The sequence below is a fragment of the Thermobia domestica genome, chromosome 7 (genome assembly GCF_964235325.1).
Source record: "Thermobia domestica chromosome 7, izTheDome1.hap1.1, whole genome shotgun sequence".
NCBI lineage: Eukaryota > Metazoa > Arthropoda > Insecta > Zygentoma > Lepismatidae > Thermobia > Thermobia domestica.
In genome coordinates, this window is record NC_137460.1 from 163,263,574 (window position 1) to 163,288,380 (window position 24,807).

The window sequence follows — 24,807 nt, forward strand, 5'->3', positions numbered from 1 at the left end:
TTACAAATAAGGAAACACTCCTTTTAGCGTTTTGACATCTTATATTTTACCGTTTCGGATCATTGGAAGGTACATGGACTTTTCGATGAAGGCCGTGTTGACATTGTAATCTCCCCATTATTTCATGCAGGGTTGGCATTGAAACATAAGACCTGTTCCATTTTTCCTTCTTTTAACAACAGCTTTCAAATGACATACTACTTGACCTCCCTTGCTATTTGAAAATTTTGAGTTGGGCTCCGTCTAAGACCCTCCGAGGGACCCTGGGTCAACTTTGTTTCCCTCAATACGTGGTACTTTTGAAATGATAGCATACGTGTTTTTCAGTTTTGAAATCTGTTAAGCCATTTCAGATTTCTAGGGGTGGCCAAAGACTTTTCAAAGCAAACTGTATTAACATTTTGACCTGCCGCCATTTTGAACAGGTTTACCATACAGCACCGAAACTTATACCATCATTTTTTTTTTTCAAATAGCTTTCAAATACCACTTGACCCCCCTTGCTATTTGAAAATTTTAAGTTGGACCCCGTCTTGGACCCTGGGGCAACTTTGTCCCCCTCAATACGTGGTACTTTTGAAATGATGAAATACGTGTTTTCTCGTTTTGACATAAATTTCATAGTTTCCGAGTTTTAGGGGTGACAAAGGGCTTTATGGACACCTATATCTATATATATATATTTATCTATCTATCTATCTACATATATATATATATATACGCCATGCATGCTGTAAAATTCGTATCATTTTAACTAAACAACGATTAAATTAAATGTTATAATATTCATTTGATATGAGTTATCTATGTATAAGGAAATAAATTTCTTACAGACCTTGGAGTGCATCGAAGTGATAAGGATATAAAAAAAATTATACGAAAAGTATATAATCAATGTATTTCCTTATGTATATATTTATTTTTTTTATTCCTTTGCCTTAATACAAAGAAAAAATGTATTACTGAAATACAGTTATGATCTTTTTGTTATAAATAATATTGTGTAGTTACTGAAGAACTTTACGTTACTAGCTGGAATACATATATTTACATTTAATGAACTAGGAATTCATTATTTTCCAACAGGAAAAAAAAAGGGAACAATCCTATTTTGTTTAACGTAATACTGCAGCACTTCTGTCATTTTTTCTTTCTTTCTTTCTGTCTTAAGGCTATAGATATGATAACGTATATAAGACTTCTCGGAATATATGGTATAAATGCCCTATCATTACTGACGCCATTCAGTTCCGAATAAAATATTCAATGTTCATTCACAAGTACAGATCTGTCGCACAACTAAAACCTTGGTTCCTCGCCTTTTGTTCTCTGATTCTGACTTTCAGTCCAAGCTTTTGCGATTGTTCTTTTCATTTCATCATCACCATCATCATACATTTGTTTCAACATATTCATCAAAGATTTAGATGGATCAGCATCTTCATCATCTTTGAACTTTGGTGTTTTCATGTCATGTTGTTTCTTCTCGATTCCAGTCATGTATGCCCAGTGAGAATTCTTCTTCTTCGATAAGAAAATAACCACCATATCTGTGAAAATAAAAACCAAAAAGAAATAAATTAAAATACATTTAAAAAAAAAAGTATCACAATTGTGAGAACAGCAATTATTTACTACTGCTGGAAATAAAGAGTTAATTCTCGTAATATTTTTAACCACAACCTTCAACTAAGAGCAGATGTTCTCATTGAAACGTGTGTAAGAACACCCACGAGGAATTCATGGATCTAGCAGAAGTTGATACACAAAATGGTTATAGTAGTTTTCCGAACACGAACAGCCCGAACTTATACAGGATATTCAAAACGTATACAGTACAACTTAGTAGTGGTCATACATCCAGCGGCGTACGGCAAGTAGCCCATCATACAAATCATAATGCTCATCTGGAATTCAGTATCTCACGCTCACCCTGTAGATTTTAGAGGAGACCGGCTGGCTGTCAGGTGCTGTTCCATCATCTCAAATGCTCGGTAAAGCTTAGATCAGGAGAGACAATAGGCCAGGGTAGGTGTATACCAAGTAGATTGCGCCGAGTTGCTCTGTAATATGAGGAAGGCCTTATCCTGTTGGAAATGGGATCCTGATCCTGCAAACTGTCTAGATAAGGTCAGACAAGATGATTCATGACGTATAAATGTACGATATACTAATTATATCACCCTGAATGAAGATCCGAGGTGAGAAGGATGTGTACCTTATCTTCATATGTAGTAGCAGGTATGAACTCTGTATGGACATAGGTTGGATTTTCCTGCTAAACTGTATGTCTGTAGACTACACACAGCCCTATGTTCGAGACATTAACTACTCTTATCACTGAATATTACTGCCCCCATTTGCCTAGCCACATCATTCTCTATTGATAGCATACAGAGAGTAGAAAGCGCACAAATTCTATTAATCGAGAGCTGAATGACAAACAGAAGTATATGAGGTTTGTTTTCAACGGCACGTTAATAATTATAATTTTACTATGATACTAGTGATGTTAAAATTATTCGAATATTTGTTTTTAAGTAGCAATAGGGACGCTTGTGATTAAGGAAAAGGTACTTGTGTTTACACATTTTATACAGACACAACCACAGATTTCTGTTTTCCAAGGATGAGAGAGTACAGGAGGTAGCCGGCGGATAGTATATTTGAACACTGCATGTTTGGAGAGAAATGCTTTAGCGTTGTGTTTCACACCTAAAATGAACAAAAGGTTACGTTGAGCGAAAAAAAAGTTAGTTTAGAAACAGAAGGAAGGAAAAATTAGAATTTCGAGAAGTGGGAACTTTTTACAGTAGGTAGTGAGTGTTTGAAATGTCTGACAATGATTTTGATTTCTGTGTATACGTGAGAGAAGAAAATATGTGTTAAAAAAAAAAAAAGTGTAGTTGGTAGATTCCTTTCGTTACCCAAACAAAGGTACAAGTGCTTAAACAGTATGATCTATTGTTTTAGTAAGTCATGCAATCTACAAGAATGCTGACCAGAATGGCGACAAAAACTATAGGAAACAATTCCAAAATTCCTTCCAGTTTGCCAGAACATTTCTTGAAACTTTTCCCATATATAATTAACTATACAAACTTTCCCATATTGATGGAAAAAAAGACCAATAAAACATAATGATAACACACAAGTAATATTTTTCTCTAATAAAGTACAAAAATAAATAATATACAAACAAATAGAAGTATTTTATTATGAAATTACAAAACACTTACACACTAAAAATTTCTCCACAAAGCAGGAAATTAAACATCTTCCCTGAAACTTGAACCTGTAACAGTAGCCACACGATGAAAGTTTCATCCCACATGAAAGGAAAACGTCAGAGATACCATAAAAGGGTGAATATATGTACATAAAACTGGCTGCGGTATATTAACAACATATCTTCAAAAGAAAAATCAACAATATTATGTAATTCATTTCACTTCTCCAACCGCTTTATTTCCTGACCAATATTGCGCATATCCATTATTTTAGTCACTTTAGCTTTAAGCTCGTTCAGAATAATTTTTATTTTCCTATCTTCAGCTTCTTTTTTGTTTCTTTTCCTCTTCCTCTCGTAGTTGATTTGTTGCTACTGCAAAACGAGTAGCAGATCTCGTGCATAATGAACCATGGATTTCTTTATGGATAGTTTCTCAAGGCTACCAGGAGAGCTACTGAATCGTACAGTCTGAATGCTACTAAAATTTGTTCTTTTAAATCATCTGCTACATATTGTGCATTGATTGAAAATCAGAATCATTTTAACAACATTCTTGAATCACTTTACTCTGGAGTATTTAGATTCTTTAGCCAAAAGTCATCTATACACTGACCAGTTCTAGAATACTGACTCATAATTGTTTTATTTAGACTCAAACAAAACTTTGAATTCCCTCACTTTATTTGTCTTATTGTCATCTAACTGTTATTTTTAACTAGTTCAGCAAAAGCAAGACTTCATGCGAAGAAACATTAAGATCGAAACACGAAAGAGTTGTACTCAATTTATAATTCAGAAGTGAATTTTGCAGAAATTTAAGTCAAATTTCGATAGATACTTTCCGCAATTTCGGCGAAAATCCAAAATGTCCAAATCATTATTGGTTGTTATTTCTTAAGGGCAGTATGTATAGCAAAACCAAAGTCAAAGTCAACTTTTTTCACAGGATTTTTTCCCCTTTCCACATCAATTCATATACATAAACTCAAAGAACTAAAAGCTTCTGGTTTAGCAAACTTATTTTGTATCATATTTTACATCACGTATGATAGTGTTATAAGAAATGGAATGAGAGAAGAGTCAGTCTGAATTTCTGTAAGAAAAGGTTCTACTTTTCAAACAAATGCTGTAACAAGTTCAGGAATAAGCATTTTATCTTCTTCCAACATACTCGACACGAACTCACAGCTCGAACAGCTCGGAACTTCCTTAACTTTCCTGGCACATTGAATACACAACAGATAATACGGATAAATGCCAATGGTTCGGTGGGCAACACTGCTATTTTCAAGAAACACAGAACAAAACTTCACGGAAAAATTTTCTGAGCCTCTATAGGAGTGTACTCGACACGGTATATGACAACACACGCTTTCTTCTGTGACAACACAATGGAGCTAGACACCATTGAGAAGTACAGTAATAGGAAAGCAAATTAATATATATGGTCATAAAGATAATCGTACCTTACACTGTCAGACCGAACATTAGGTATGAACTGTGTAAAACTACTAAAAGAAGTTACATACAGATGGTGATCAGAAAAATGGAAACACCTGTAGTTGGCAACACGTCAGATGTATGGGTTGGCAGTGGTGTCGTGGCACCCGCAGCGCCGGACCACTAGTGGTGGCGTGTTAGGTCGGTCTCCATACTACGTCAGGCGCAGTGGAACAGCAGTGTCCAGTGGCTGCAGCAGACGGAGGTAGTGTAAAATGGGAGACCTCTCAGATTTTCAAAGAGGGCAAATTCTTGGTACGCGGTTATGTGGAGTGAGTGTGACGGCAGTGGCTACTGTGTTAGGTGTGTCGCATGGGACAGTGTCGAAGGTGATGACGGCCTACACAACACACGGGAAAACCACATCGGGGAAGCGGAACAGTGGGCGGAAGAAAATCATGAGTGATAGGTCACGCCGGGTTTTAAAGCGCATTGTCACGCAGAATCGTCATGCCACTGCGGAGCAAATGACCGAGGAACTCAATCAGCACCTCCCCCGCCCTGTTTCGACAATCACAGTCCTCCGCGAATTACATGACATGAACTTACGGGGTCGTGTTGCACGGGCCAAACCGCTCATCAGGGACCATATCGCTTTCGCACGCCGCAAATGGTGCCGCGACCATGCAACTTGGACCGTTGAGGACTGGATACGGTCGGGTGAGTCATCCTTCACCCTATTCCCAACCACGGGCCGTGTTTATGTGTGGAGAACGCCCAAAGAAGCTTATGATCTGCAGTGTCTCCGTCCAACTGTGAAACATGGCGGCGGCTCGGTGATGCTGTGGGCCGCCATATAATGGTTTACATTGAGTCCTTTGGTCATACTTAGCGGACGAATCACTGCCAACGATTATGTCGCAATTTTAGGAGACCACTTGCATCCTATGGTCCGGATGTTGTTCCCGGACAATGACGCCATCTTCCAGGATGATAATGCACCCATTCACACAGCTGGCGTTGTTGCAGCGTGGTTTGAGGAACATCGGAATGAAGTTCAACACCTCCCCTGGCCCGCCCAATCCCCAGATCTCAACATAATTGAACATCTGTGGTCCGTCTTGGAAACACGACTCCGGCGACGATTTCCACCTCCATCCTCTCTCACAGAACTGGCCGATGCCCTGCACGAGGAATGGTGTAAAATTCCACTTGCTACCATTCACGACCTCTATGCCTCCATCCCACGTCGCATCAACGCTGTTCTGAAGGCGAAAGGTGGCCCGACACCATATTAATCTGGTAAGTTGCAATTTCGTTCAGGTGTTTCCATTTTTCTGATCATCATCTGTATATTCTAACCTACGAATAGCGTCAATTCTACTGCTTGTTATCCATCTCCAGATACATTTTCATGAGAACGGATATCATGTTGCTTAATCTCTAGCTGTCCCGTTCAGTTTCATATAGAATTTGATGGTCATTCGATGTTCAAAATCGGACGCCTATGCTTCTTACTGTTTGACGCGTCTCTAATACTACTACCATGCTCTAACAGCGGTTGTGTGAACTACTATAATTAATACAGGCTAGTTCTTGATTGTCTACGTTTTCACATGTAACATCAGGAAATGCGTAACAATTATAGCCATCATCGTAAGTATCATGCCATCGTAAGTACTGGAAGCTAATTTGCTGCAACTAAAAGCTCCCATGCACCATGATCTTCAGCTAACTTTTTCGTCTTCGCGTATGATTCTTGTTTTTGATACCGTCCATCAATTGTAGCCTTCTTCATCCCTTATTCTTTTTCCTGCCACCTATATCCTCTAGCACGTCCCTTATGATGCAATTTCTTTTCGGTGAATGTCCCAACCACTTTCCCTTCCTATTTTCAATTGTATCTAACATTACTCTTTTTTTTCCTTCCATTTCTAACACCCTCTCATTCCCTTTTTCCCTTCTAATTCACTCCATTCTTCCAGTCTTTTTTAACCGCTTTTGTATAATATCCATACAGTACAATACTGCATACATAGCATTTTACGAGTCTTTGTCGCAGATTTTTATTCAAGGACCTACAAAATAGATTTTTCTTTCTCGTAAAAACTTCTTATCCTGCTTTTATTTCACGTTCACACTTCATATCATCACTATTAATACTACCCAGGTATCTAAAACTAATCACCTGTTCTATTTTTCCCTCCTACTTCAACACTTGACACCGACTGCTTCGTTCCAATCACCATGGCTTTTGTCCTAACACTTACTTTCATCCCATATTCTTCACAGACCTTCCTCAAGTTTTCTAACATCTTACTGATTTTCTTTCCCATAGCGTGATGATAAATTATCCTAGAAACTTGGTATGAATTAGGTATCAACCAATGATCTCATTGTTTTGTGTAGAGAAACTTTTATTACAGCAAAAGTAAGTTTATGGAGTTTGTATGTTTACTTATTTTTTTAAATTTCATTTATTTATTTAATTGCATTTAACAGTTAATGGGTACAAAAAACATATCCAGTTGAAATTTATCTAGTTTTCCATTTGCGTACAAATATGTATTAAGAATTTAACAGGACACAAGCAGAAAAACAGTCGGGAAAAAAGGCTAAACGATCCCTTCATAAAGCTTAAAATCATACGATTATAAAATCCTCCCTTTTTTTTAAAAAAAAAAGGCTCTAGTACTAGAGGAGGTGGATAAAAAGTTCCTGACCATACCCGGAAGGGAGTAGTTCTGATGTGTTAAATGTTAATTAATATATATTAAAGAGTAACATTCATATATATTTCCTGCCACGTCATGTTCTAATGTTACATAACCTTACTCAGCAAGTGAAACTGTGAAGCAGGATGCTCCGATTCGCCACCTGTTCCGGAATTGTTTGATGGCTAACTACAGGGTGAGACATACACGTCGATTAATATCCCTGAAGCACACGAACAGCTTCTTCACACTTGGTTCATGATATATGTTGTTTGGGTGGGTAATCAATCATATTGCACAACATTGTTGCCATGGCTGCCATCTTGGATCCAACTTTGGATTTTTAAATGGGAAGGGGAGCATGTGGGGGTATCATTTGACACGAGCTAGATCTCAGGAAAACAGTGCTGCAATACATTTTCACCTATTGTTATTGGTTAAGAAGTTATTGCGTCACAAAGGTGAAAATTTGGCATTACAGCATGTGCTCTATGTGCTGTCCTTGAGCAAGACAATACAAGGCGCCTCTGCCAATCCGCATGGACTCGCAACAGCATGTCCGGGTCGACGGTTTCACAACATTGCAGAATTTGTTGCATCAGATGGTGGATATCACGGATGGATTCTTGATGAACCAGCTGCTTCACATGTCCCAGAGGAAGAAGTCTAGCTGCGTCTGGGGATCGGGGGATCGTGGTTGCCACTCTATTGGTCCCCGTCGCCCTATCCAATGTCCCGGAAATTGTCTATCGAGCCATTGACGTGAGCATAACGCATAGTGAGGTGGAGCTCCGTCTTGCTGAAAAAGGAATGGGGAATCACCGTCCTCATTCAATAGAGCAGAGAAAACATCATTTTCGAGCACATTACGAATATTTCTCACCAGTCAGGGTGCCGTAGATGGAACTTCTTCAACAACTTGAACACTGCAACGTGGGAGATGTTCTCCCTCTTTGGGTGGGATGCATTAAACTCAGCCGCAATCACCCTGGCAGATCGTCCCCCACTCTTCTCCACAAACTCAATTCGTTCTGGGATTGTTAGTGACATCTTACTTCATTGGAACAAATTTCCACTCTTTCCGATGCAATAACTTCCTAACTAACAACAGTAGGTGAAAATGGACGCACCACTGTTTCCCTGAGATCGAACTCGTATCAAATGATACCCCACATGCCCCCCCCCCCTTCCCATTTAAAAATCCAAAGTTGGATCCAAGATGGCAGCCATGGCAATCATGTCATGCAATATAGTCCTTTACCTACCCGAACAACACATGCCTTGAACGAAGTGTGAACACCAAGTCGTTCGTGTGCTACAGGGGTGTTAACCGACCTATGCCTTATCCTGTACATTCATGAGAACATGCACAATACCTTGAAGAACTGACTCTCTTATTCGAGTGTGAAACGAGAGACGACTGAATTACATGAACAATCCCTTAGTGAAAAAAACACGTGGAAGGCATTAGTGCAGTGCTTTCACACACAATAACATCACAGAAAATGGGTGTAATCATGACTGGTAGCGAAATAAGAACAACTACTGCAACATGTCTCGGCATCTCCGGAGAAAATGTGTCCATGTCATCATTTACGAGTATCTGGACATGAACAACGTAAGGTGGCTGTTCGCAGAAACTTGACGGTGGATAAGAACGCCAACACTGGTTCTGTCTAGGCCAAAATTGTAATGCATGCGTAATCCTCTGCGATCAAGAGGATTTTCTGAACAGGCTTGAGACTTTGGATGAAATATGAAAACATTTCAACACACAGAGTAAGCAGCAATCAAGACAGTAGAATGCAATGTATATCCTCCTCTGAAGAATTATCGTTGTCTAACTTTCAAAAGAAAACGATGAAATAGATTTTCTGTACTCTCAGGGGATTTTCATAGCTTTTCTGCTCGGACGGCAAACCATGGATACCAATGACTACTGGCAACTTACCAGCGTCTGTGACAACAGCTCAATTGAAACGTTTGGCAGATTGTAAAAAATTTTTCCCTGAACACAACGCACCGTGCTACCTACTCAACAGACAATGCAGCAACTTTACGACTGTTAACTGCAACTTTATCCAACATCCACTGCATCCATCGACCTGACATCTTCAGGTCACCAAAGTATTTTACTACCGACGATGTTGTCACTGATGCTGTATTTAAATGGGTGGAGCCCAGAAAACATTCTTTTAAACAACATATTACAACTTGAAAAACAAATGAGAACACCGTTCTCAAGTGCAAGGGACTACGTTGAAAACCCATAAAATGTTAGCTCGATACATCATCTCCTTCCTTTAAAAAAGTCGTACTGAAGAAACCAATAAGTCGGTCGCTGAGACGTCTACAATGAAGATTTAAAAAACTGGTGCTTAAGTGAGCACAAACATGATTAACATTCGATGTGTATCCTATCAAGATCATTGAGTGATATTTCGTAAGTTCACATTTGGATCCTGTGTTAAGTCTGAAGCGCAACAATGCTTAGAATGTATTGTAAATTAATGTATTCATTAAACTTCTGAACAAATCAACCAGTATGTAGAGCAACATAAGCATAGAAGTGTTTCAAGTTCTCCAAATGATTATACGAACCTGTTTTGATTTTCCGGTAGCTCTTCTCAATAACAATTTCTTCAAGAAGATTGTTTATAAGTAAGTTGTAATTCTTGCCTTCGAGGTTCTTCACTTGTAAAAACATGGACCTGTAGGAGAAAATAAAAATTTCCATTAGGAACAAAAAGTTTATTATGTAGCAATTCTACGACTCTACATCATATGATTGTTTTGTTGATGAACTGATAGCGCCATTCTACTAAAAATGGTCCTGTTAAAGGTGAGTACGACACTAATAAACAGTTATTGAACCTTGCCATTCGTAAAGGAAATTTATGTTTTTTCCTTGTACTAAGTCAGGAGGTAGTGTCTTTCAGCACCAGGACTCTATGAGATATGGAGTTACAGTTTAACGTGGAATTCAAAATACAAACCACATGAGTTCACACTGGGACTCGAACCTGTGCAGGGCTCCTGCATATTCCTAGATGTTTTGTTTTTAATCCAGGCTTTTTCCAGGTTTATTTATATTACTTCCCAGGGTTTGTTTATATATATATATATATATATATATATATATATATATATATATATATACTATGTGATCAAAAGTATCCGGACACCTGGCTGAAAATGACTTACAAGTTCGTGGCGCCCTCCATCGGTACTGCTAGAATTCAATATGGTGTTGGCCCACCCTTAGCCTTGACGACAGCATCCACTCTTTCAGACATACTTTCAATCAGGTGCTGGAAGGTTTCTTGGGGAATGGCAGCCCATTCTTCACGGAGTGCTGAACTGAGGAGAGGTATCGATGTAGGTTGGTGAGGCCTGGCACGAAGTCGGCGTTCCAAAACATCCCAAAGGTGTTCTATAGGATACAAGTCAGGACTCTGTGCAGGCCAGTCCATTACAGGAATGTTATGGTCGTGTAACCACTCTGCTACAGGCCGTGCAGTATGAACAGGTGCTCGATCGTGTTGAAAGATGCAATCGCCATCCCCGAAATCCTCTTCAACAGTGGGAAGCAAGAAGGTGCTTAAAACATCAATGTAGGCCTGCGCTGTGAGAGTGCCACGCAAAACAACAAGGTGTGCAAGCCCCCTCCAAGAAAAACACGATTACACCGTAACACCACCACCTCCGAATTTTACTGTTGGCACTACACACGCTGACAGATGACGTTCACCGGGCATTCGCCATACCCACACCCTGCCATCGGATCGTCACACTGTGTACCGCGAGTCGTCACTCCACACAACGTTCTTCCACTGTTCAATCGTTCAATGTTTACGCTCCTTACACTAAGCGTGGCTTATGAGCAGCCGCTCGACCATGAAATCCAAGTTTTCTCATCTCACGCCTAACTGTCATAGTACTTGGAGTGGATCCTGATGCAGTTTGGAATTCCTGTGTGATGGTCTGGATAAATGTCTGCCTATTACACTTTACGACCCTCTTCAACTGTCAGCGGTCCATGTCAGTCAACAGACGAGGTCGGCCTGTACGCTTTTGTGCTGTACGTGTCCCTTCACGTTTCCACTTCACTATCACATCAGACAGTGGACCTAGGAATGTTTAGGAGTGTAAAAATCTCGCGTACAGACTTCTGACACAAGTGACACCCAATCACCTGAGCACGTTCGAAGTCCGTGAGTTCCGCGGAGCGCCCCATTCTGCTCTCTCACGACATCTAATGACTACTGAGGTCGCTGATAATGGCAGTAGGTGGCAGCACAATACACCTAATATGAAAAATGTATGTTTTTGGGGGTGTCCGGATACTTTTGATCACATAGTGCATATATATATATATATATATATATATATATATATAAAGTTGTTACTTTTAATATCCCCTACCAGAAGGCCAACTGAGAAAAATGTGCAATAACTGACCAAAGCAAGCAGAGTTCTCACTGTTAACTAACGTATGATTCATATCCCTTGATAATATTAACTTTTTTAACATTTTGTTGAAGAAGTTATAAAAGTTATAAATTTAAATTCTAGGTACATGTTAATTTATGATTACATGTTACTGCATATTCTTCTTGGATGGAGAATGGCTATTTATTCCATTTTTACAAATTTTCTCATACAACGTATTACGTATATTTGGTATAAAGATGGAATGGCTAGCAAAACAGAAAAAGAGAAGTTACGAACTGCAAAACAAAAATATTCTGGATTCACAAGTCACTTTTCTGGGGTACATGACATTTGGGCGCGAGACGTTTAGACGCGGTTATTTGGGAGCAAAATCTTTTATACAAATAAGTTTACCTACCTACAATACATATGTTATACTGTATTTCATAACTAAAACCCGGAAGTTTAGGCACTAAAATAGGAAAATAGGCGGAAATTTCGAAAAACTTCCACAATAATTTCACAAAAACTAAAATTACATCTTGAACACAGCAAAGTTTCTGCACGTCATGAACCAGTTGAGAAAAAAAGTGAGAAAGAACTGCAGCAGACTCTCGATTATCCAGATCGCGAGTATCCGATCTCCGTACTATGCGCCTTAGTTTTAAAAGAATATTTATTTGTAATAAATTAAGACATACATATGTAATAAGGACACATAATTTGAGTTAGAAAAAAAAATTTTATTAAAGTTTTTAATCTCCAGTTATTTTAAAGATTTGACTTAAAATATGTCCGCAGCAAAAAAAAAAAAAAAAAAAAAAAAAAAAAAATGCAACATGAGCATGTAAGTTTATTGAGAAACGACGAAGTCTTTTGTTCCAAAATAAATGTGCAGGGCAGGATGCCGAAGTTTTTCCTGACGTATTTCGTGCCACTTAGAAGTTATGTTGATTCCCTGCGCTGTTAGGCGTAGTTTCACAATAAACTTACATGCTCATGTTGCAGGTTTTTTGCTGGGGACTGTACAATACTGTACATATTTTCATTTTTGCACTTTCTTTTTCTATAATAAATTATTAAAACGCAAGATACAAAACATAAGAAATGTCTATTAAATACTGGCCTGTACCAAGAGGTCAGAAAAAATGAATAAGAGCTGGTTTTGGAATAAAAATAGTGTTTTTAACGCTATATATGGGTGGATCAGGAAGTGAGTATTTATTGAATGCTTGTTTGTTATTCGATATGCCCATTAGGTCAGATAGTTGAGACTCTATTGTATTAATAGAACGTTATTTCAGATTTCATAAAAATAGGCACTACACTGAAATAGGAATAATGATCCAAATAAAATTTACTGTAGGCAGCCTGTGACACCACAAAATAAACTTCTGTCCTTTATAATATATCTAATATAAAGGAAAGATATTGGTCGATTTGCTGCTTTATTGATGCACTTCGGAGGACACACGCACAAAAAAAGCAGGACTTAGTGTACGAGGCACTACTTCAAGGAGAAGACCCTCCCAAGGAAAGAAAAAAATATATTCAGGCAGATGAAAGAATTCGCAGTATTGTACAGAATTTTGAAACTTTGATATTGCAGAATACTTGCTGGGTTTGGCCCATAATTCCGTCATGTAATGATAATGTCATGGTAGATGTAACATATTCTTTTCTTTCTGCATTATACAAAAATTTACTACAAATTATTTTTTTTTCTTTCTGCATTATACAAAAATTTACTAGAAATTAAACTATGCGTAAGCATTTAATGCAACTGAGACTTTCAGTGACTGTTGATCATAGGACATACTATAATGTAATGAAAATTTAGAGTTTTTGAAGACATTTTAAAAGACAATTGGGGTCAAATTTCGCCTTTCTGAATTTCTTAAGTTGAGCAGTTATTTTTTATGACGGAGTTTTTGTGATATTAGTGCCTATTTTCAAGACTTTTAGTGCGAAAACATCCGGGTTCTAGTTATGAAATACATTATAACCCATTTAAGTAGATTAATCTATTTCGATATACGACTTTTACCCAATTGTCTGCGCTCAAACGTCCTGCTCCGTTTTTTTTTAAGAATATCCTAGGTCTGGTCCAAAGGTAATATTTGGAAGTCCTTGAACTGAAAGAAGCAATTCTAGTTAGCCAAGTTACTTTAGTACAGGGTGACAAGGAATAACCCGTACAAAGTATGGCGTATCCTGCCAGGAATGTAGTGTCCTGTAGCCAAATAAGTGTTCTTTTGTTAGATTCTTGTGTACATGTACATATTTTTTTCTGTTTCCGCACGAGGAATTTCTTTTTTGTTTCAGAATAGCAACCAGACGCAGGGTAATGTTGGAACGGTTTCGTCAAAAAAAAGCGTTAATATGAAATTGTTCGTTTTCTTGGTTCCGAAAACAACAGTCTCAGACGTAGATCGCGATTCCAAGAGCTCGGCCATGAAGGCGACGGTCCCAGAAGAGGAAGAAAGCGCACAATTAACACGTCCAAGAACCGCAAGATCATCAAAAAGCGAGTGCAACGAAATCCGAGGGTCTCCGTGAAAAAAATCGCTCGTAAGACCGGGATCAACCACACATTGGTGCAGCAAATAACGAAAAGGGCGCTCAACCTCAAGGCGTAAAAGCTCCAAAAAGTTCAGCTGTTCACGGACAAAAACAAATGCGTGCGACTCAAACCATGCCGCCTTCTCAAGCGCCAGGCAGCAGGTCAGGGATGGGAGCGCATTCTCTTCATCGACGAGAAGCTGCTCACCATGGAGCAAGTGCACAACCACCAAAGCAACAGGATCTGGTCCGGAGAGGCTCCCGGCACCGCAGCCATCGTGGAACACCGCCAAAATCTGCAGTCAGTCATGGTCTGGGGCGGAATTTGCGCAAGCGGCAAGATTTCTTTGGTTTCGTGGATCAAGATGTCAAGATCAACCACGAGGTGTATGTACACTCATGTCCAAAATTATTGTCGCATGTATAAATATGTTGTTGTAGAAATATAATTTGATAACGATTTCGCCCGGTATTTCTTATAATGTTAGTATGTGTATAATCGGAAAAGACATGTATGAGGCAAATTTCATGTCAAAAGAGGAGTAAATAAGAGCGAATAAAACGAAAATATAACTTTCTTGCCCATTTAGCAACATTATGTTTTACTCATTTTAATTTTCGTATATATAATTCTTTTCCTATGAAATTTACCACAAACATATATTTCCCGATTATCCATATCGTATCGGTATTAAAACTACCCTGCAAAATCATTATCAAAGTATATTATTACAAGAAAACAGTTATCGATACACGACAATAATTTTGGACATGAGTACTTAAGTGGGCCAAGCGGCAGTTTGGCAAAATAAAATGGACTTTTTCCAACAGGACTCCGCTCCAGCCCACAGGGCGAAACGGACGAAAGACTGGTGCAGAACCAATTTTCCGGACTTCTCGTCTGCAGAATGGCCGTCCTACTCGCCGGATCTCAACCCATGGACTACGGCATATGATTGATTTTGAAGCCAGGGCATTAAATACACGCGACAAAAGTTTGGAGTCGCTGAAGCAATCCCTCCGTTATGAGTGGAACCGATTGTTGCCTGAGGACCTGCGGCTCATCGCCGAACATTTGAAAGAACGTTTGGACCTCTGTACCTCCGCAAAGGCCGTCACTTCGAAATCGGCTGAACATATTGTTCCTGAATACTCATGCTCTTGGTATTGCGTGTTGTTTTGCTCAATTCTTTCGGTTTAATAAATGTATGGTAACAAATATTCGTCCGGTTTATTTCTTGTCAACCTGTACTTTGTGTCTGTATAATCATTCCGTAACAAAAATAGTGTATTAAGGTTGGAGTTGATTAAATACAACATATTCTACGCTTCGTAATGATTTAAAATTAATTTTCTTTATGGTATTTCTTTAGAACTTACCAAACGTAGTTACATAAAATTAATGTAAATTACTTTTCACTTCTGATAAGAAAAATAAGCCTGGCTGTAAGTATAAGGAACGAAAACAAGGTGTTCAGATTGCTGTTTTTTGAATACAATTTCTAGTACAACTTTCTTTCTTTGAAATAAAAGCACAAGTTCTCATCCTCACACAGTGTGTAACCCAAATACACTGCAAAACACAACCTAATAATCTTAATTCTTATACTTTACAAGTTCAATGTGGCTTTTAACTTTTTTGCTTCTTCATTCAAAGCAAATGCTTCAGCATCAGTCAGCGGTTTTTACTTTTTACTTCTAACATTTTTATTTTCTCTAAGTCTTTTCTTTTCTTGATATTTTCTGTCTTGTTTCTCAGTACAGTCTTTTAAATATTCATTTCTCCTGCTTGATGCATTTCTAACTTAATGAATCGTGGTCTTTGTGATATCTACATTCTCCTTTAAAACTGAGAACTTCAAAAGCCTCAACTCCTTTAAGATATTCAGTAGCAGAAATTCCAAGATCAACTATCTAACTGGTTTTAAGATTTCCTTATAAACATCTAATGAGATCAAACTCTTTGGTGTAGTTGCACTCTCTCTTTCTGGTACTTTACGAGAAACTCTTCTAGCTTTACGGAGAGATAAAAGGAACCTTAGTCTTACATCACAAGATGTTTTAGGTGGTTTTGTTTTCACTGTTATCGACATAAATTTTTAAAGCAGGAATCATGAGCATTGCACGATTGTTCACTCGAATTTTCCACCCACCTAATGGAGCAGAATTTATGGAGGAAACGTCTGTGTTCCTGAGGCTGTAATGAAAAAAATTAAATCTTTGAGTTTACGTCCCATGGTTTGCCGGTTAGGCTAAAGGAGACGGTGATGATGAGTAATGAATGAAATGGTGGAATGAAGAAAGTGGGAGGAAACGGGAGAACCCCGAGGAAACCCACGCACACGGTGTTCGTCCACCACAAAGTTCACTTGGCGGGGGCTGGGATCGAACCCGGGACCCCAGAGCCACAGCGGCCCCCGAGGTTGTAATGAAGTCTGCTCTTCTAGATGGAACGTCCTTGAATAAACAGTATAATGATTTAAAACACTAAGTTATTTTCCAACCAGCTTTGGTATGTGCAGTGTTGAAAGTCCCATTAACAACATGTAACGAGCATGTTCTGGTTTCCAAGAGCTGTGGACAATCACCATGCCCTCCACTCAGAAAGGTCTTCAAGTCGCTGAGCAATTTCAAATTAACATTGGAGCCATCAACAGAAATTTGTACTAACTTAGAATAACACTGAAAATAGGGGGGTCGTTGCCACAGCAACCACTGTTGCCATAACAACGAATCCTGTCACTGCTTGTCAATCTAAAACTGTTTGAAGAAAAGAATAAGTCGTAAGTGGGAACCCTTCACCCCTGGTGGGGATGTTCATGAAGCTATCAGCTTATGTCTAATTACGTTGGAATATATTAGCCGTTTCTTAATTTTGAACATACTAGATTCGATCGAAACGAGAAAACTTTTTATCGGACTTCTAAAGAAAATAAAATCAAATAAATACATGACCGTGTTTATTACATATAGAATTCCCAGTCACGACCCCCCTTTCAGTTTTATTAAAAATAGAAGAAGAAGATGAAGAAAGGAAGAGGAAGATAGAAGAGGAAAGAGGTAAAGTAAGAAGGTGATGAAGAGGAAACTGTTACTGGATATTTTGAGGAATATGGTAAAGGAAAGTGAATAAATATCTAATTGTGATCATTTCCAATAGCTATTGGGTGAATGTCTGGTATTAGGGTGATCAAAGGTAGACACATGTTAACCCATACATCCCCGATCTAGATCCATTTGACCCCAACTACCGAATTATCCCAATCTAGCTCGGAGATAGATGAGAAAGTTTAATTTTACCGTTTATTCAATATTTCCAGAAGTTTTAGACTAATATTCAATATTTGAAAAATGAACGACGCAGTTGATGGCATGTTAGAAACGACCACAGAAAAAAAAAAATCAGATTATCACATATGTGTCGAAGATTTTGACTTTCACAGTTCTCTCATGATGATCATTCGTTAAGGCTACTTCAGTCCTTTTTACTTCCTTCATAGAGCCAACTTAAGTTAGTATTAACATTCAATGAGTTCAATTGATAACTACCAATAATTATAATAAATTACACATGTATGACAAGATAATTGGTGCACTTAATACTAAACCTACATTTCACTCACACACACATTCATACAGGACAATGTATACTTCGGGTTGTATTTGGTTGAATTAAACTAACCTAACTACATTGCTATAGACATTTATTACATTTCAATAGAAGAAGATTTAGTTTGACATAACAGAACAAAAAATTTAATACATGAAAAAAAAAAATGTTTCATAAACATGCACAGAAATTCGCTACTTGCAACAAGATCAAATAACACATTTCCCTTTTATATATATATATATATATTAAAGTTGAATTACATGAAAAAGAATTAAACCAAAGACGAAACAAGAAAAAGAAGAAAAAAAAACTTCAAGGGTCAAGATATATTTAAAATTCAGTGCAATGAATACATATCGTTGCAGGCAAAAGAGAAAAAATAATTGGTTAATCATTCAAAAAAAAAAAAAACACTTTAGTAATATTTTATTGAGTCTTTGTCTCAATAGGAGACATATCGACAGTTTTATGAGTCTTCGTTTTTACGTCGATAATAGCTCCTTTTTTTTTTTTTTTTAATTCTCTTTAGGCACTGTGGTTTGTGTCCATGAGAGTATTCAATTGGTTTTGTTTTAACTATAGACAACTAATTGCTTCATATCACATATATGTTTATATTTTTCATTTTGTCACTCGACGCACTTGATCTAAAATTTCAAAGTTTGTTAATATTAAAGAAAAATTATCAAATCCAGTCACAGATATTGGGAAAATATTTCCATATTCCGGTATTCACATTAACTTATTAAACAGATTTCAGTTCGTTGAATTTAAGATCACTAATTTTTTTCCTAGTATAGATCTTGTAGTCAAAAGATTCTAAATATTGAATAGTTTGGTTTCCAATCGTAGGGGAAGGATTTGTTTCATGGTTTACTAATGGAAAGATTCGTTGGAGGGGCGCACTGTTTCGTAGGTTGCTAGTTTCACTCGCAAAGTAAATTTGGGTAAGGATTAGGGTTATTCTTATTTATCTTACGACCCGCTACTTGTTTTATTCACATGCAGTAGTTAACATTATATTCCACTTTAATAGTTACAAAAATTAATAACAACTCAACAAAAAGTAATTTATGACAATTTACGCGGGAATACTATATATCACAAATAGTTAGTTAATACCGGGTGTCTAAAATCTATGGCAACCTAACAAGACCAGGGTAAATATCGAGCCCATTACATACATACTCGTATATATATATATATATTCATATTAATCAATACAATAAATTTCACTTTAATATCTATCTTAATATTTCATCGACGTTTAAATTCTACATCACCGTTCATATTCGACAAGTATTCATATTTTATAAATATTTATATTTATTTGGCTCAAAGACAAAACAAAAACCCTGACTATCAAAATTCACTTTTTTCCTTCATAAGGTTGCAACATTGTATTTCATATGAATAAACCCGATAATCAATAATCATTTTCAATTTACTAAAGATCCGCGTATATATACAAAAAAAAAAAAATAGCTGGTGTTATTTAATGAGTTGACATAAGAGGTGGAAAATGCAACAAATAGAGCAGGCACGTAACTTTTAAAACTATGTAAGTACATATATAGATGTATATACAAAAAAAAAAATCAATGTTATTCGAAACTAGTGGGCCCAGACTACTAATACATACACACTATATGACCAATCAATAGAAATAAAAACCAGAAATCAGTAATCAATTGATATAAGTTGTATGATCAATGAATAACAAAGGTTTCTAGGAATCTGAAAGCATAGTGTACCTTCTCGTCAATTTCTCCCGTGGTGGATTGAATATCGCGAAAATGGTCCTGAGTTGTGCTGCAATACCTCCACGAATTGCATCCCTCGATGTCTCAGTTAGTACATACGATCGAAATAAGTGAAATGAATATTGTATGTTTTATGAGTTTCAGAAACCGGGGGGGGGGGGGGGCAAGGTTGAAAAATTTGAAAAAAAAAATCTCTAAGTAATGAAGACAGAGAGAGAGATAGAAAAGAAAGAAGACGAAGAATAGGGGCGCCAAAGACTTAAGTGAGAAATAACTAACGCTACAAAGACAGAAGTCGAATTTCACTCTCAACAAATCCTTAGCCAAAATATTATTAAAATGCCAAAAGGGTGGTCTACTCAAATACGTAGACTCAAGGAACGCCCTGCTGCCAAGGATGCAAGTTCTGTGTCCATCAGATCCCAATCCCACAAGTATTTGGTTGTAAGATTGAAATCCGATCCCCGTATCCGGCCCAAACCAGCAGGTTCCCGGAAATCGTCCGGAAGGTTAGAGAAGGCGCTAATTTAGAATTTCAAGAAAGAAAAAAAAAAAATCATCCGACCACTTGGGAACTAGAAGATTCCAGAATAGTAATGAAATTAGAGTAATAGCTAAGATATCCCTAATGAGAATTTGCCAAAATAAAAAAAAATTTAAATAAACTGAATTTTGGATCGGTGATTTCAATAACCAAAACATCACCGATAGCTACCCTGCGCAGACACGCCACGGTCTGGGATGTCGTTAATTTCCCTCATCTAATTAAACTAAGAAAAGAAACGAAAATACTTAAGGGGACTAGGGGTCGACATCCGGGTACGCTATAACATAAATATTAATTTAGTAGCAGTTAATTTAATCGGATAGTCCGAACTGAGTTATATGAACACTGCACAATAAATAAATAAGGTAAGCAACGAAAAAAAAAAATCTCGGAGAGGCAATGAATGCTAAAGGTACAAATGACCGAAACCTGTACTTTTCGATGATCACAGGATATAGCAGTTGGTTTTCTTAATTATCATTTCTGTCAACCTTTAGAAGTAATTCCCACATGATGCTACTCTATCTATTGAAAGGCTTAAGATCTGGGGCTGTTGTTAGGAGGTACATAAATGCAAAGTAACACACAATTCCCAACTATAATTTACTATCCAAGTAGCAAACTCGGTTGGATGAATGCACTGGTGTGGAAGTCAAAACGCGAGAGATTTTTTTTTCTTTCTTTCTTCGTAAACATATTCATATTTTCACTATATAAAATTCACTAGGCCTATCCATTTAAATATAGGGGTCATCATTTCATTCATATTATATATCATATTATTAACATATCATTACATTCATTCATTATCTACTAATTTTCGCACGAAGTAATATTTTATAAACACCCTATTTCGTACATTTTACACGCAGGCCATACACATATTTACATTACGCAGTAATAAATATATATATATATATAACTATCACAATCTATCACGCTCAAACCACCACACGATCACATTCATCGAACCACGTACTCTTTATTTCGAAGCACCCAAATTGTATTTACCTTGCAGGTTTAAAAAAAAAAAATCATACATGTATTTACGGAAAGTTAAATTGTCAACGATTAATCTATTTCTGATTTGTTGATAAAACTGAAGCAACAATGGAATTTTCTACAGCCACGGGAAAAGAGAATTTAATATTACATTTTCAAACAAACAGTAACAGCATATGGGCTTTACTTCTATTAAGAAAATAGGTGTTCTTTATTTCAGCGGATTATTCATTAACTACTGGACCTAGCAAGCTGAAATTTTTAGTACAGTAAGATCTCATGCTATTTTATACGAAGGTATACTCATCCGAACCGAAAACCATGTCCACGGGAAGTAATTTGAGAATAACTGTCCAAAATCAAACAATCTAAATCACTAAGTCATGCGATGTCGTACTGTCAACAAACAATTGACTACCGAAAACCGACGCTATGGCGCTGTAGTGGAGGCATAATTTACCGTGTACTGAAATGTATACTTGTACTCATTAATCAGAAATTTAATATTTACTCTGGTTTATTTATGTTAGAAAAATGGTACTAAATTAAAGCATATTTATACACTGTCCAAATCGAAAATTCACACACTCACACAAAACTACTAACTACATACACCACTGTTAGTACTATACATAAAGACAACTAACTAAACTAAACATGCACCATTTAGTTACATGCATGTTGACGAAAATAACCTAACACATTAGATTTAAAATACATTACTCCCTCGTCGGTATATACAGTCGGCTCTATTTAATTTAAAGGGGGTCAAAAATGAGAAAGGTAACACTAGGTCTAATTGACCTGACCAATTGTTTACATAATGATTGCCAAAAATTGATGCCCTGGGGGCACCTTAACGAGGTTTATGGAGGGACCCTTCCCCTGAAAGGGGAAAAGGCCCTAAAACGAACAATAACTAACCCATTCCCCCGCTAGAACCGGTTCAATTTGGAAAAGGGGATAGGAGCCCTTTTAAGCTAACTTAAGCTGCCATTATGATTATTTACAGTACTATCAAACCTACTACATACATGCAATTACGAAATAAATAATGATAAATCACATTTACTGTATACACGACCAACATGCACTAATCAGGTCGTAATTTCCCTAATCCGTAACTGAGTTTTTTTAAAAAGGTCAGACAATCACTCTCATAAACTGTCTATGCTTTGGCTTGGATGATGAGCAATATGGCGTCAGAAAAGCTGGTTCCTATTTCTGCTTTATTTTACAGTTCACTTGACGAAAAATGGAAGTTTGTCAGCTCCTAAATCATTGTCAGTCTTTAAATATTAAGTTACATTAAATGTTACCTTAGTTTTCCTTGAAAATTTGAGACCTTCCCGAAAAATATGTGGCAAGAAAATCACAAGCTGCTCCTACTAGTGTGTCTTCAATTATTCTGATAATATTGCGCCGAAAAAGCCAGAGGTAGGAGAATTCCTCCAATCAGAACGAAAACTTTAGCCGCGGAAATTACAAAGCAAATAGAAATTTGGCAAATCCAGATATAACCGGATCTGAAAGTGACTATGGACTAGTGAGAGGGGGTGAGGGAAAGATTAGGTACCTGGCCAAAATCTACATTGGTCTGAAATTAAGGAAATTTATATCCAATAACGGAACTATGTTTCGGTATGACGTCAGAATGGTAAACCTTGTAACTATTCAAATTATATATCCGGAAATGGGATTTACACTTAATCAAAATATAAATAAATATATTATACAGTGGGAATATGGTTACTAACGAAACCTTTGGGTTCATTATATTTAATTCGAAGTAGAGAGAGTAAATAAATTGTGTAACTAAACCGAAATTGAATTAAAAAAAAAAAATTACTAGGTACAGGGTGCATAAAAAAAAGAAAATTGCCATTACTTTCAACTGTAATGGTATATTACAAGAATAATCGAGACCATTTTCCTTGAAAGTGTTTAAAAAAAGCATTCAGCAAATCTTGGGCACCAGAGTGACCGAGGTATACTAATGTTAAATACTACGTCGACACTGTTTTTTCCACTGTCCCAGAAACGAACTACTACGTCCATTTGGTTTTCCTAAGATATACTGTTTAGGCTTTCGTCGAGACACACTGCGAAATAGTCACACTTGTAGGTCATGAAGTAATGTCTGCTGGAAATACAGACCTAATCCAAAAGTGGTAACATAACCTATTTTGTCTTTATGTACCTGCATTTCTTTTTTCGCTATTTCACAAGCAGGAAACATTAAGGGAAACAATTCGGTAGCACTAGCTTGGCTTCTGCAAGACAACTAAGTTGTAACTTTATTTAATGTTCACATTAATTCAGCTTTTGTCACTTGATCCTTGATATTTGTACAATACATCACTAGTTTCTGCTGGGCTAGGAGCATTCTCACTCTTTTCCGGAATAACAGGTTCTTTCCTTTTCTATGGGACTTCATCGAAGCAGCTCCCATTGAAATGTCAAATTCAGTTTCACATAGTCTACACCCTGCCTTAAATGGATCTTGAATTCTAACAGCCCATTTCCACTAGTCTTTCCACGATTCTTGAAATGTAGTCTTGTTTTTCCCCATTTCAATATGGAGAGTCAAATATTAATATACCTTCAGCAATATACGTAAATCAAAATTAGAAAAAGGCTTTGCTAATGGGTTTTTGTATCACATGGGTAAATGTAGGAAGCACAGCACAATGCTGACTGATCAGTACGACTAGATTGATCTAGTAAATACTTGATTAAAAAGATCAGATACAAGAGTCTGTTTCTCAAAGAACATCTTAAACTTAAAAACATGTATTGCACTTAAGTGTGATTTTTGACCCTGCACTCCCATGTTACTTTAAAATTCTTTTTCCACACAATAATCCTGCTTTATTAAAATTATTCTTAACGGATGTTAACCATTTTGTCCACTAGAGCTTCAAAACCGGTTTGCACCAAGCGGAGTTAAAAGTACTTTTTATTTTTTTTTATTTTTCATTTAGATTAATATATTTGGTCTAGGAATTAATTCGTGCGGTTCGTACGCACACATTGAAGCTGTAGTACAAACACAAAATACATAAATACCTTAAGAAAAATATTATCCATCGCTAGCCACCACTTTCGCCCATCTGTCAGGCAATGTACGGATTCCGTGGCGAAAGAAGTCCTCATCCTTGGAAGCGATCCAGTCAGAGACCCATGTTTTGATATCTTCTGAAGAAGTAAACCGCTGTCCAATCAAATCGTTGTTCATGCAATCGAACAAGTAGTAGTCCGAAGAAGCAACGTCTGGTGAATACGGCGGGTGGGGTAAAACTTCCCATCCGACATTTTCTAAATAGGTTTTGACCGGTTTTGCGACATGTGGGCGAGCGTTATCATGTTGAACAATAAGTTTATCATGTCTGTTCTCCCATTTTGGTCGTGTTCTGGCCAGAGCTTGCTTCAAACGCATTAATTGTCGTCGATAACGTTCTCCATTCATAGTTTCACCCGGTTGCAGCAGCTCATGGTAC

General features: G+C 37.2%; 1 protein-coding gene across 1 annotated transcript in view; it reads right to left on the reverse strand.

Moving 5' to 3' along the window:
* Positions 1-899: 899 nt before the first annotated feature.
* The window catches only part of LOC145690554 (calcyclin-binding protein), a 47,972-nt gene continuing 24,064 nt past the window's right edge, over positions 900-24,807 (reverse strand). Inside the window, exons 4-5 of the mRNA XM_081765546.1 lie at positions 9,988-10,097; positions 900-1,550 (exon numbers count right to left, since the gene is read on the reverse strand). Of these exons, the coding sequence (XP_081621672.1) occupies positions 1,300-1,550; positions 9,988-10,097 (361 nt within the window). The 3' untranslated portion in view covers positions 900-1,299. The remainder of the gene's footprint in view (positions 1,551-9,987; positions 10,098-24,807) is intronic.